The 14,070-nt window shown below is 43.5% G+C and overlaps 1 protein-coding gene across 1 annotated transcript in view; it reads right to left on the bottom strand.

The window, feature by feature from the left end:
• The window catches only part of GOT2 (glutamic-oxaloacetic transaminase 2), a 147,187-nt gene that overhangs the window by 16,024 nt on the left and 117,093 nt on the right, over positions 1 to 14,070 (bottom strand). Inside the window, exons 8-9 of the mRNA XM_078669630.1 lie at positions 13,373 to 13,538; positions 11,876 to 12,026 (exon numbers count right to left, since the gene is read on the bottom strand). Coding sequence (XP_078525756.1) covers positions 11,876 to 12,026; positions 13,373 to 13,538 — 317 coding nt within the window. The remainder of the gene's footprint in view (positions 1 to 11,875; positions 12,027 to 13,372; positions 13,539 to 14,070) is intronic.

The raw sequence follows: 14,070 nt of genomic DNA, 5'->3' as shown, positions 1-14,070 counted from the left end.
CCAACATATGCATTTCCCCGACACCCCCACCATATTTAATGGAAAATGTAGGAGTACACCAACCGCAGAAGGAAAAGGAGTGCATATCAACCCTTCAAGGAGAATGGAAACATTCAAAATAGACACGGCAACAGCAGCCAGATTCCAACTACCCAATATAAAGAAACAATTACTACAACAGTTCCTTTAACACAGCCAAGGCACTCATCTCCTGTTGTCATTCACCAATGTGACTAATGTATTCTTTTACTTTATCCCACTACATAACATTCTGAAATTTGGTACAAAAACTCCTCAATCTCCCCAAACACACATCTACCTCAGATTAACTGCCACTACGTTGGCTGAATGTCATCTAAAAACCAGACACTATATAAGCTACTGGCTCTAAACTTCAAAGCTGCAATAGGCTCCTTCCAAACTACCTCAATAATCCAGAGTGAATAGGTAACTATTCGTAACCTACACTCCGCAATCAAAAAATTCCTAGCTACAACCAAAACTCCATATGTAACATCAAGGGCAAAATGTCCTATCTACTGTGCTTTTCAGCACAGCATTTATTGTCAAAATGCTCCTTTCTGTGCAAATAAAGAACACTATCTAAAGAACCAACTTGTTAAAGAAAGAAGCTAGGTTGTGATGAATCTGTGTGCTTGCTATGAAATGGATTTGAGTGTTAGTTGACAAGTAGCAGTGGACTGGGAAAGGGAGAAAGTTTACTTATTTTTTTTAATTTTTTTTAGAGTTTTATATAGCGCGAACTAGAACCGAACCGAATCAGTTATCAGAGCGCTTTACATAGCACCAGTTACGTTACATGAGGACACACTTTCATTTTAGGCACGGGGAGATTAAGTGATTTGCCCAGAATCACAGGAGGTTTTTGGCGTCGTTGCCGAGACTCGAACCCAGATCCCCAGGTCCGAGGTCGAGCGCCTTAGCCGTTAGGCCAACCCCTCTCCCCAATACTTATAATACTGGTACTCTGTCGAAGGGATATTTGCGGATAGTCATGAATATTCAATATCTCCGCTCACCTGCAGAATCACAGAACACCTTTTTCAGGAGCAAAAATATGTTCTAAAAAAAACTATGTTACTACAAGAAACATTTTACTTACCCAGGAAGCATCTGTTCATGGCATGTAGTCCTAAAGATATACATGCTCTACATTCTCTAGTTTTCGGCTCAGATGTTTGCAACTTGTTTTATTTTCATTTCAAAGTATTTTATTAAATTTTACAGACAGTTAAATTCGCTTTACCATTACGGGGTACTAGCCAAGCTTGGTTGGTGTTGTCATGGTTACAGGTAGTTGGTACAAATGTTTGGTTGCACCCCTTTACAATGTCTTGCTAGGAGATTAAGGACAGATGAAAAAAAGAGAATAGAAAAGAAAGGGTGGAGATAGGTTACAAGAAGAGTACTTTAGCAATGAGCCTAGTCTGGGTTTGTAGCGCTTTGTTTTGTGGACAGCTGTCCCCACAAGTGATCTCACGGCGGTTCATAGGAGTCCAGATACGTGTCAAGAGATTTCCACATCCCCCTAGTAGTAGGGTGAGTTTTGCAGTGCGGTGCTATCTGCGCCCCTGAGGTATGTCACCCAATTGAACCAGCCTTTGTTTGACGTCTTAGCTGTATCCTTCAAGTTGGACAGGACCATTTTCACTGCCACAGTCAGTAGGAGGTCTAGCAGATCCCTGTCACACTGTGAGGCAAGTCCTGCGGTCATAAATGCGGTAGGGAGGGTAGAGAATTCTGGTTTTAGTGTGCATCCCGGCGCCTTTTTTTTTATGAAGACAAAGATTTTTCCCCAGAATGTTTTGGTTTTGAGGCAGTAGAAGATGAGGTGTGCTAGGTCCCCCTTTTCGTTGCCACAGTTCCAGCATATGTCGTTTTCTCTGAGGCCTAGCGCAGCTAGACAAGCCAACCGGCCCCTAAGATCGGATGAACTGCACTTGGCCTCTGTACCAAGGATTAGGAGAGCCAGAAGCAGAGGCCGGCTTTTTTCCTATAACTCCGCCAAGCTTTGGAATTCTCTTCCTCTCCAGCAACAGAAAGAAACTAATCATCTGATTTCCCCAGATAAGCTTCATATGCCTCTTTTTACTTTCAGCGCTGGGATGTCATGGGTAGCCATGCGCTTTATAAATTCCACTTCTATTCTAGGTCTTGTGGAGTAGCCAACATTTTGTTTGGGATAGTACTGGGGAGATTTGGTCACATGAGGGGGAGGCCCAAAGTAGAGCCAGCTCTTATTCACTTAATGGGGTGTGAAGTTGTTTTACCCAGTAATTAGATGGTTTATCGTTAAATTTGGTGGCGCTTGGGCGTAGAAGTTTGTAAAGGTGCGATACCAGATGGCCTATTCTGTTGAGTTTCGCCATATACTGCATAATTGATGAGCTGTGTTGCGCTAGTTTGGCTTTTGTTAGTGCCGTTCTGATTTTTAGGAAATTGTAGAACTCTATGTCTGGGAGCCTAGGTCTATCTTTTAGTGTGGCCAAAGTGATGGGATGGCCCTCCTCCAGTTGGGCTGGGTAGGAGATGCCTTTCACCTCCCATGTGTTTATGTTTGATCTTGCTGTTGGCCCAAAGAGACTCCCATTTTAAGTTCCTTTCACTGTTCTCCATTTCCTTGTCTATTTTGAGTAGGGCAATTTTTGTGTTTTTTGAATATTGGGCTGGAAGCGTGAGTGTGTGTTTATTAGCAGTTAGTAGTACCAGTGGAGGTGGTTTAGAATGGCATGCTCGATTAATAGCCATACCAGCACCCTTGAGGGGGTGACATCCAGAAGGCCCCCTGTTTTGCTAGGAAAGCAGTTTGGAAGGTTCTATAGTCTGCTAGGTTTAGTCCTCCCAGTTTTTTGTCTAGCCTTAGTTTTGTAATACTTATTCGTGCTTTTTTGCCTCTCCATAGGAATTTACTAATCAGGTTATCCACTGTGCGATGGAAGTCGCCAGTAAGGAGAAGTGGTAGCATGCTCAGCAGGTAATTAATCATTGGGGTGATCATCTTGATAGTTTCTATTCTGCCCCACCAGGTTATAAATTTGGGAGACCAGGACTCCAGGAGAGTCTTTGTTTTCTCTAACAATAGCTTCTCATTGTAGTCTAGTGCGTACCTAAGGACGTTGCCGAAGTGGATCCCTAGGTATTTGATGAACCAGGTCAGGCCCTAGTGGTGTGTATGTTGAGGGGTTTACATTCTGATTTGTCCCTGTCAAGTTTATATCCTGAATGATTTAAGTATATTTCTATAGTTTCTATCCGGGCCTCAATAGAGGGCCTAGGTTGCTCCGTCACAATGAGTATGTCGTCTGCATAGGCGGCTAGTTTAATTTCCACGTCGTTCATATTGATCCCTTTTACTTCCTCGTTAGTCTTGATATCCCGGATCAGGGGTTCCAAGGCCAGCAGGAATAGCGAGGGGGACAAAAGTCAGCCCTATCCCGTTTCGCGTTGTAATGTGAAAGGATCAGAGAGTGATCCATTAATGACAATGCACGCTCTGGGGTCTCCGTACAGTGCCAGTACCTTCCGTATGTATGCTTCCACAAGATTGAATGTGTGCACGCATTGCTCCAGGAAGGCCCATGAAACTCTATCGAAAGCCTTCCCGGCATCTAGGGTGATAGCCATCGCTGGTTCTGCTAGTTTGGTGGTGTGTTCTAGTATGTGGCATAGGACTCTGGTATTGTCGTTTGACATAGGGGTCTTTTGGCAGCCTACCTGTGAGTTGCTTATTAGTCTGGGCAGGACAGGGTTTAGCCTTGCAGCCAGGATTTTTGCGTATATTTTGTAGTCCACATTAATGAAGAATATGGGTCTGAAGTTCTTGGGTAACAGTGCGTCCTTGCCTTCCTTTGGGATTTACGATTAGGTTGGCCTCAGACATGGATTGTGATACAGGCCCATTCTCTGCACAGTGGTTGAACACCCTTTTCATGGTGGGTTTCAAGTGGTCAAGAAAGGATTTGTAAAAAATGGAGTCTAGGCCTGGTGCTTTGTTGTCCTTCAAAGACTTGACTGCCATTTCAATCTTGGCTGTACTGATTTCTTGCCCCCGACTGTGCTTCTTCATTCGTTAGTTTGGGAAGGCAGAGTCTGTCAAAGTATTTTATACACACTCCCAGGTTTAAGGTCTATTCGTTTTTTTTGAGTTTCTGATAAAACTCTTGGAAGGTTCATAGGATTTCTTTGTGTCTTGTGTGGGTATTGTGTGAGTCGGTGATGGATGAGATGGTAAATTGGCTTTGTTTGTGCTTTAGGTAGGCAGCTAGGACTTTCCCCGCTCTATTAGCCTCGCAAAGGTTGATGGCCTTGTATTTGTTGACCCGTAGTCCGGCCCTCTCGCTCAGGATTTTGTTGTACGCCTACTTTTTTCCTGGTGACGTCTGTTAGGGTGCTAGTGTCATGTATGGCTCTGGCGTGAGCATTTTCTAGTCTTTTGATGTCCTGCTCGAGTTGGGCCAGTTGTTTGTTTGCGTTTTTGTTGATTTTGGACTGGATATCGATTGTGCCCCCGATTGTCTTCGAGTGCATCCCATATGGTAGTGGGGTCAATCTAATGTGCGTCGTTACGTCTAAGGTATTCTTTTATGGCCTCCTCTATCTTTGCTTTGTTTACTGGGTCAGTCAAGACGTCGGTGTTAAAACGCCATCTTCGGGGGAGGTCTTCGTTAGGACACCTGCTCAACTTTAGGCTGATGCACAAGTGGTCTGAGACTAACCTGGGCACTATCTCAGTATGCTTTATCAGGTGTGTGTGTGCCTGTGATTAGTATGTAATCTTTCATGCTGTACGAGTTGTGCGGGTTGGAGTAGAAGGTGTAATCTCTAATGTCCGCGTGTTGAAGCCGCCATGGGTCTTTGAGGTTGACTCTGGCACAGATGTTCTTTAGTATGGAGTGTGCGCTTGAGGGCTAGGAGTGGCAGAGTGATTGTCTGTCAAGTATGTGGTCCAGAGCAATGTTGAAGTCCCCCGCCACCACTGTAAGGTTGTTCTGTGAAAGGCCATCTAGTCTGTGAGATACCCCCTCCCAGAACGCAGGGTCGTTCGTGTTCGGGCCGTATATGTTGGCAACATGAATGATCTCCTCCCCCTTCTCAAGTGTGTTACCAGGACTCTTCCTGCCTCGTCATGCCGATATACTTCTATTGCTAGATTGTAGTTGTTCGTGATCAGTGTAATTATTCCCCGCTTCTTCCCTTCTGCCAGTGAGCAAGCCACCTGGGATATCCAGTTGGCTTTCACTAGTTTGACATCATCCAGGGATAGTTTGGTTTCTTGTAACAAGACCACATCCCCCTTACTCTTAGCCAGGTAGTCGAATATCTTTTTTCTCTCGACTTGGTGGTTGTGCCCCTTAACATTGAGGAAGACTATCTTTAGGTCAGATGCCAGGTTAAGCTTGTTGGTGGGTGTCATTGGCTATGATGGGGGAGCGCTGGTAACTCTATTCTGCGCCCCCAGCTCTTGTTTGTTGCGTACAGCCCCCTCCTGTTAGGCCCTATTTCCTGGTGTAGTGCAGGTGTCTGACCCGTGCATGTCCTAGTGTCTACCGCTTCTCAGTCTTGTTCGGGTCAAGTGTAACTTCTTGTACAGAAATATATAGGTAAGAAAGTGAAGATAGCATGGAAGACTGTGGAAAGATAGAAGGAAGAAAAACAAGACCATAACCCACACAGTGGACGATTTGAAACGGACCATCATTGAAGAAATCCAAAATGAGAGAGATTTACTGGAAAAAGAACAGAGATGGGTGTTCCGTTTGGGGACTAACCGCACTGGCCTGAATGATGACATACCATGGCCCCAACTATCTTGATAGAACCTCTTGAACAGCAACAGCTGAGCATGCCTTGCTTTTCAATCTCCATGATCTGTATGTGAGACGTCAAAAAAGGATTGAAGTGCTGTTCCTCTGGGAGGGGTTGTGACAGTCACTCGAGAACTGGGACCCACTGTGTCTCACTGGGATCCACTGGGGTAATCCATTTGTTGGATTTTAATGCCCTCAAACACCCTTACAGGTGTCATGTTTCATCATCTAGGCTGCTCCTCGTCGGGTCGGCGGTGCAATACCCAACGGGTTCACCTCTAAGAGGGGCACTTTATCCGAGATCTTTTATCCAACAGCCGTTTAGTGAAGTGCGGGTATGGGGCCAGAACGGTGTAGACGTGATAGTGAGTTAAAAATGGGGCTGTGAGTACCTGAAAAAACTTTATTCTGGGGGTCTCCTGCCTCAATTAAAAGCAGTGTAACTGGCACTTATTGGGGCTTACTGTCCCCTTTTAATGTGTCAGTTGTTAAGACTTGTTAAAAAACAGACTTATTGATAACGGTCGACATGTTTCTCATGTGTACGTAAATAGACTCGCGATTCTTCAGGACCAAAAGAGAAAAAGTATCTACATTTAGTTTTCTATATATGTATGTTAGCTTGTTGGTTCATCAGAGACATAATGAAAACATTTTAAAGTGTCAATGTACCTGTAATGGGCTGGATCTGCCTAATGGTTATAGAATCCAGGCATCAACAGTACCCTGCAGTCTACACATCAGGCTTGCACTCCCATGAAAGTAGAGGTTTAGAAGTCCTGTGTGGCGCTCGGTGACCTACCCACACTGCCGGGTCCGTGAGGTATGTGAGACACCCCAAACATTACCTATGGCACCTACCTTTAAACACACCGCAGAGAATCCACTTCAGCATTTTCTCTGGGTAGGAAAATTCAAGGAGCATCCTCGGACATCCTGTCTGGGCCGAATTAAGAGTACTTGTGAGCAGTGTTCTGACAAGAAGTACTCGTGTTTCTCCGTTTGTTTAATTATTTTTTATGTACTTTGGCATTGTGGGTCATTCCCACATAGTTTACTTTTAACAGCTGTATGGGGCTATACCTTTACTATCTCACGTATACCCTTTATATCCGGTGACATCGCCCTCGTACATGACGGAGCGCAGATTACAACTCTGGCCCCGGTCTAACCTAAATTTTCGATCCCTCTCCTCCCACCTAGAGGATTGAAAAGAGATCAGATACCAATATCGCAGCTAGAGCGAGTGTTAACAACCATTTGCCTTTTTTCCTTCCCTCATGTCTGCTGAACATCTATAAGAGTACATTGACCTCACACGTGATGGCGCTCAGATCCCAAACTCTGGCTCTGGTATAAAAAATGTAAAAATATTAGCCCGACCGCTAAGAACTCAGCTATTCTACGCTCTAGCTGTGGTGTGGGAAACATTTGGTTTCCGCTGAATATACAAACATCACTATGACAACACTGCCTGACGTATTGGACACCTCAGGATACTGGCAATAATGTTTACTTCCGGAGGCGCGAGGGAGTCCTCCCCATGCAGGTGTAGACAGTGGAGTCCAATTACTGGTAATATAAAATGGACCCTCCCAGCAGTTCTTTTCCCATCACGGAGCCGCGGGTAGGCGTCATTTTGCAGCGAGGCTGAATCGACCAGACCGTAAGTACGACATAGCCGTTGGGAGAAGCATTTGTGTTTGCAGGCAATGAAAAACCACCAGCAATGTACGGCATAACTTTTGGAGAATATGTGAGGCCTTAGACTTAACAATCACCGTATTTTTCCCTCCCGTTTATACCTAACAGAACTACGTTCGGCGATTCCCTTCCCCACCTGTTACAAGAGGCTCATGGGGTATTAACTCATACATTACATAGTATGTATTATTATAGGGCTGTTAACCGAGTAATTACAAAGTTCACCACAATTACTCTAGTCACGTAAATAGAGTGTGTGTTTTCTGTTCCATGTATGTGTCTTGTGTGTTCCTTTTTTCTTCCACAGGTCTTCACAATGATAGACCACGATATCGATAAAACTAAGATCACAATATTGTCACCATGTGGTTGTTTTCATTTTTTTTTCTATTCTCCTTTCGCAGATTGAGTGTTTGTGCATGGGAAAGCGCTATTAATTGTACTTTCTCTTCCAGATTAACACATAGATGGTACTATTGGGTATCGTATGAAGTGCATAACATTTCATGCATCTTTACATTTTTCACTTTTGTATACAACACACCCATTAGGGAAAACTAATATAGCGAGTACAGAAGGGATCTATCAGTCCTGATGAAGAAGCCTTTGCTTGGAAACAGGTGGACTTTATAGGAGTATCTGCACATTATAGGCAGGACATCTCCGCATCACTTTAACAGGTCCAGCCTTGCCGACCTATTAAAGTTTAAGTCCATGAGGCCAGGTCCTTTTTAAATCACTTACCCATACTCACCCCTGACCTCTCCTCTCACTACCCGATCACTACACATAGTATTGTTACAATAAGTGCTCCCACGTAGTCGTAGCACGCCCCCTCCACCAGTAGGGTGGGAAGACCCCTAAGATGAAGGACACCAAGGGCCCTTTTGGTGTGTGAGGGGTATTTAAGCAAACACTGTGTGCATCCACACCAGGATGAGTAACACTTACCTGAAGACAGTCATACCTCTGTGGTGGATCCTTTTTATTTAATATCTGTGTAGTTCCCCAGCGTTTTAAGTAGTTGTTTAGTACTTGGGGAACAAGTTCCCATTCATGAACCTCTTGCCGAGAAGGTCAGTGTTCACTCCCAGAAGGTACTTGGCTACCAAATGGAAGTGATGCTGAAGGACCCAAATCTAGACTGTTTGAACTAGACCCGCAAGGCAGAAAGAGTGAATGTCACCTTGCTTTTGTAGGTAGTACATCGCTGTCATGTTGTCCGTTCAGGCTAGCATTACCCTGCCTTGTATAGGAGAGGGTAAGGTTTTGAGGACTGGCTGAATCACGGAGTTCACGATAATTGAAGTGGTAGCCCTACAGTTGTGGAGTCCACAAAGCTTGCACTGCTGCGAGATGGAGCTGTGCATCCCATTCCGCTTGTGCCAAGTCTATGGAAATGGTGATCTGCGGTAGAGGGTCTTTAAAAATCCTGCCCTGCTAAATGTTGTTGCTGTTTCACCACTGCAGAGAGCAATACACACTGGCATTTACCATCACTATATTCCCCCACATTACCCTCCGCTTGGGGCCATTGTGCTACAAGGCACTGTTGAAGCGGACGCATAAGCAGTCTGGCATGGAGAACTATGGTGATACCAGAGGCCATCATGCCAAGGAGTTGCATAACTGTTCTAAAAGAAAGACCATTTGGCAGAAAAAGAGGGCCAAGCTAATGGAAAGCCATGACTCTTTGTTGACTGGGGTAGGCTTTGCCAGTTACCCAATTGAGACCCGACCCTAGAATAGTTTGAATCTGTATAGATGAAAATGGGACTATGTGATGATGATGGTAAAGCCTAAGATGTGTAGTACAGAGAACGGTTTGTGTATGGGCAAGGCACTATTGTTCGCTTGTGTTCCTGACCCATCAATCGTACAAATAGGGGGAAACATGAAGGCCTCGTCATAGTCGTCTTAAATGTGCTGCAACCACAGTTAAGCAATTGGAAAAGACCCTTGGAGCGGTGGTTACATGGAACGGTTAGACTCAACAGGTAATGATTGCCACTTACCAAGAACCACAGGTTGCGTCAGTGGGCTAGGAGGACGTGAAGTGAAAATATGTCTCCTTCAGGGCCAATGCTGCCATGAAGTCTCTGCTGCAGCATAAGTATGACGTCCTGAAGGTTACCATGTATAAGTGTTTCGACACTATAACAGCTGAGGGATCTGAGTTTGTGAATTGGTTTGAGACCCAGCCTTTTTGGGGGATAAGGAAGTACATTGGGAAAACAAACCCTTTTCCTTTGGTGTTGTGTGGGGACTGATTTGATAGCAGCTTTTTGTAGGAAGGTTTGTACGTCTTCCTCAAAGTGTGTGGTCCTCACTGAGGAGCGAGATGGTATGTTCAGGGGTTGGGGTATATGTGAAACTGTAGACAGTAACCTTGTTGAACTATGTATAGTACCTATTTATCTGATCTGAGGTGAGCTCTCACCATTCTGCCAGGAAATCTCCGATTCTCCACCCAACAGACGTTATGCGGTTGGGTGGGAGTTGTAAGAAGTCAATATTTTGTAGTGGCAGAGGCTCCCTTACAGGGACCTCCTTTGGCTCTTCATTTGTTATGGTCACCCCTAAAACCCTTCTTGTGTAACCTCTCAAGGTGTAAGGCTGAAGTTGCTGCTTTTGTTGAGAGCCCGCATCTGGGTTAGTGGTATGAGAGCCTGCACAGTATTGCTACCTGCCAAGAACTCCCTGGACTAGTTGTTTGGAGAGCCCCTTAGCCATATCCGTATCATTTTGAAGTTTTTCTAACCATTTGCATGCATGTGTACACTTGCCTCGATTAAAGATGCCACGTACCTCCTATTAATTTAATCTACCACACAGAAACTAGATTAAATGAACAGAATGGTTTCTTTGAGAGTACAAGACTAATCTCAATAACCAACAATAACCAGTGAAAAAACAATAACCAGAGATTCCGGAGCAGTATGCTGCCTGGCATTAAGTGCTTCAATGCCTCATCAAGCGCAATAAGTGCTACATAAATGCAATCACAATACAATACATAACCCTGCTGGCCCACACCAATACCTTAACATTCAGCAGTTAAGCTGTATAATAAAGTTCATACAGGCTGCATAATCAATCTATTTTTACTGACACTCACATAAAACAGATCTGCTTCAGGTTTTGCCCATCACCCAGTGCTCTACATGCTTTAAACCAGCCATCACCACGTAAACAGGCATGGATTTGCTGAAATGATCTGTCACACACTGCTGGCCAATCAGAATGCTATAATCTAGTCCCTCACTGCAAATAAAAAACATACTGTGATCACTTCTCGACATCGCACAATGGCTACCAGATATGGAAAGATATTAAAGCTCATCACCAGCAGATCCCTGCACAATATCTTTAAACAAAATATCTCAAAATGTACATCCCACTGCAGTAACTAAGTGGACTATGATCATAATGAATTCCGTAAATTGACCTGCAGACCTGCTCAAAGCTGCCAGGTTACTGAAAACAAATTGGACACTTCTCTCCCCCATACTTCTTTAGCAATCACACTGCTATGCTCCATTTCCCATAACACAATATTCACACTTCGGTTGTCATCACAGATGACCTGTTAACACTACCCATGTATGACCAAAACAAAGGCAACACACTTCCAACCACACATACTACATGGTGTAGTGTACTACCCGCATAGGCAAGGGCTTCAGCGCACCATACGGAGGTAGTAAGTTCTATATGAAAACTGCAGTGACAATGTGCCAACTAAACAAAGGCAGTAGAAGCAAACTTAGTGAAATGTATACTTTCAATGGAAACCTGCTACACAGCCTTGTAAACTGTTCTGCAAACATATTTCTGAATCTTAGCTGTAGGGCAACTATTCAGAGTATACAACTCTGAATATTTGCAAGAAACAAGTTACCATAGTGATCAATAGAAACCTGAAATTTGATTTATTATCCCATGGATGGGAATATATATACACCACACAAGAGGAACATCTGTTACTCGGGTATGTTTTTCTTGGAATATTCAAATCCCAAATCTGATCACCCAATTAGATTGCCAAATTTACATCCTTCCATGGTATGCCTGATGTACACATTTGCAAATGTGTTGCCGAAGACTTGACCGACCGTGGTTTACTCCTGGCAAAAGATGTATACCATCTTCGCGATGCAACTGCAAGTACAAATAATATTTTAACCTACTCCTTGGATTTAACCAGTTGGGCTTTACTTTTGCTACTTTGGACCGCCCACAGGCATGGAATTGCAGTGCTAATTTAAAAATAATTAAATTAAGCCAGGAGTTTTGTATCTGTAATATGCCTGAAAAAAGTAAAAAAGGCAACATGCACTCACCTGCTCTGGCTTCAAGCCTGTGAAGCAAAACATGCCAATCTGATCGGTGATGTGCTGCCAGTTGTGGATAGAGCCCTCCTTCTTCAGATTGGAAACCAGCTGCTCCCTCATACTGATGATGCGGTTAGCCATCCCCTTTACTTCCTCCAGCCTGAGACGGGCATAAAGAATAAGAGCAATGGACAAGTAAGCAGGTTAGGTACTTTCAGAACCTATGGCTGTTTTGCAGAGCCCAGAACACTTGAATTTTACTATGATCAATAACATTTGACAGTAGAAAACTAATGCCCGTCACAGTTTATTCTCCTGTATAAAACAAAAAAAATCCCACACAAACTGTTTTCACCTATTATATATATATATATATATATATATATATATATATATATATATATATATATATATATATATATATATATATTTGGTCATGTTAAGATGCTTTAAGTACCAGGCGGGTGTACTTGACAAGAACTGATTAGAAGGACGCTTTTATTAATGTTAACATGCCAACTGTATCTGAATTTGCTATACCCCTGGTGTAAACTTACATTAAATGGCTATAAAATACCCTTTGAATATTCCCCATTGGAATTGCCTGCTTTAAGCTTTTAAATCAAAAGGTAAACAAAAGCAGGTTGTGCTGTATTTATCAATCATATTAGCTTTCCTAGATCATTACGTCCCATTACAAGGAAATACCTCAATGCAATCCCTTCACCCCACCACTCTTCCACCACATTAATGCTCCAAACAGACAGTGCAAATACTGCTTTTCACTAATTGGGAAGGGGAGTTTGATTGCAAACGAAATGGTTCAGTGAAACAGAATAGGTAATTCAAATGCTCCGCTCATAGGGCGAATGTTAATAAAATGGAAAAGCTGATCTTGTGCGACACCATGGACCCACATGTTAGTATACCCATCTCACTTAGTGCGTTGCACCGAGGAAACTCATATTGGACTGATGTGTAATGATCGCTAAAAGTCCCAGCCACTGGCAATCTCTCAGGCCTAACTCCAGTTCATTATTTTTCATCCACCATGCCATTTTAAAGTCTATGTGCAAATCAGGCTTGGTCCTCCACCTGCTATCCAAGGAGCCCTCCAACCTGAACTGCCAAACATCCTCTGAACAGGAACACAAGCAACTCAGTGGTTGAGTTTAATTCAAGCATTCCTCACATCACCTTTGAATTTTTAAGTTAATAACATTGGAGCATAAAAAACTGAAAGGTTGGGGAATTTATGTGAGGGGCTAGATTTGAGGAGGCTCAACTGAGGATGGAACTTGACAGCACAAATCTTTTTAGGTCACATGCGCAATGTGACAGCAGCACATAAACTAAGACTGATGATGCTGTTACAATTATCAGTGGTGGTATACGCAGGTACATTTAATTGTGCAAACCGTAAACATGTCTTCGTGAACCTTCGTTTGCAGACTGAATGAACATAGCATGAGAAGTTTAGAGGATATAAGCTGCAAGTCTGCTCACCATTCCTTGCGTAGCTCTGCATTGGTCAAGATGGTTGCTGCGATTCTTGCTCCGTTAATGGGCGGATTAGAATACATGGGCCTAATCAGAATCTTCACTTGGGACTCCACCCGTTTGGCCTCGTCCGCATCCTGGCAGATGGCAGTGAAAGCACCCACGCGCTCTCCTGATGAATAAGAAAGCAGGAGGAATTACAGTAAGTCACTATGTGCTACCTAGGGAAAGCAATACTTAACTTTCAAACTGTGCACTCATGGCTGAACAACAAGTCCAAACCCAAAGAAATAACATGTTGCACAATAATGGAAACACTTAGTAGCGACCTGGATGCGAGATTACATTTTTCACTTCATGGGCACATACCCACTTATACCTACCGCAGGGACAAATGCCCTTGACATGGCTTGGTGAAGCCATGCTGCCCAGTTCTACGGGCAATTTTCTGGAAAACTCTCCAAGTATGCATATATGCTTCTCCAAAAATGGAATACAGACTAAGAATAAAACCACTGACAATTTGCAAGTCATGGAACAGTCAAAGACAAATCGGTCTACTTTCAGAGCCTCAATACCTCTCATAAATCACACCCAAGATGACTGGCAAGGATTATGTTACTTACCCAGTTAACATCTGTTCTTGGCATGTAGAGCTGTAGATTCACATACTTTGCATAATCCTGCCATTTAGTGTTGGGTCC

Source organism: Lissotriton helveticus, chromosome 12 (assembly GCF_964261635.1).
Source record: "Lissotriton helveticus chromosome 12, aLisHel1.1, whole genome shotgun sequence".
NCBI lineage: Eukaryota > Metazoa > Chordata > Amphibia > Caudata > Salamandridae > Lissotriton > Lissotriton helveticus.
This window is presented reverse-complemented; position numbering and strand designations above follow the sequence as displayed.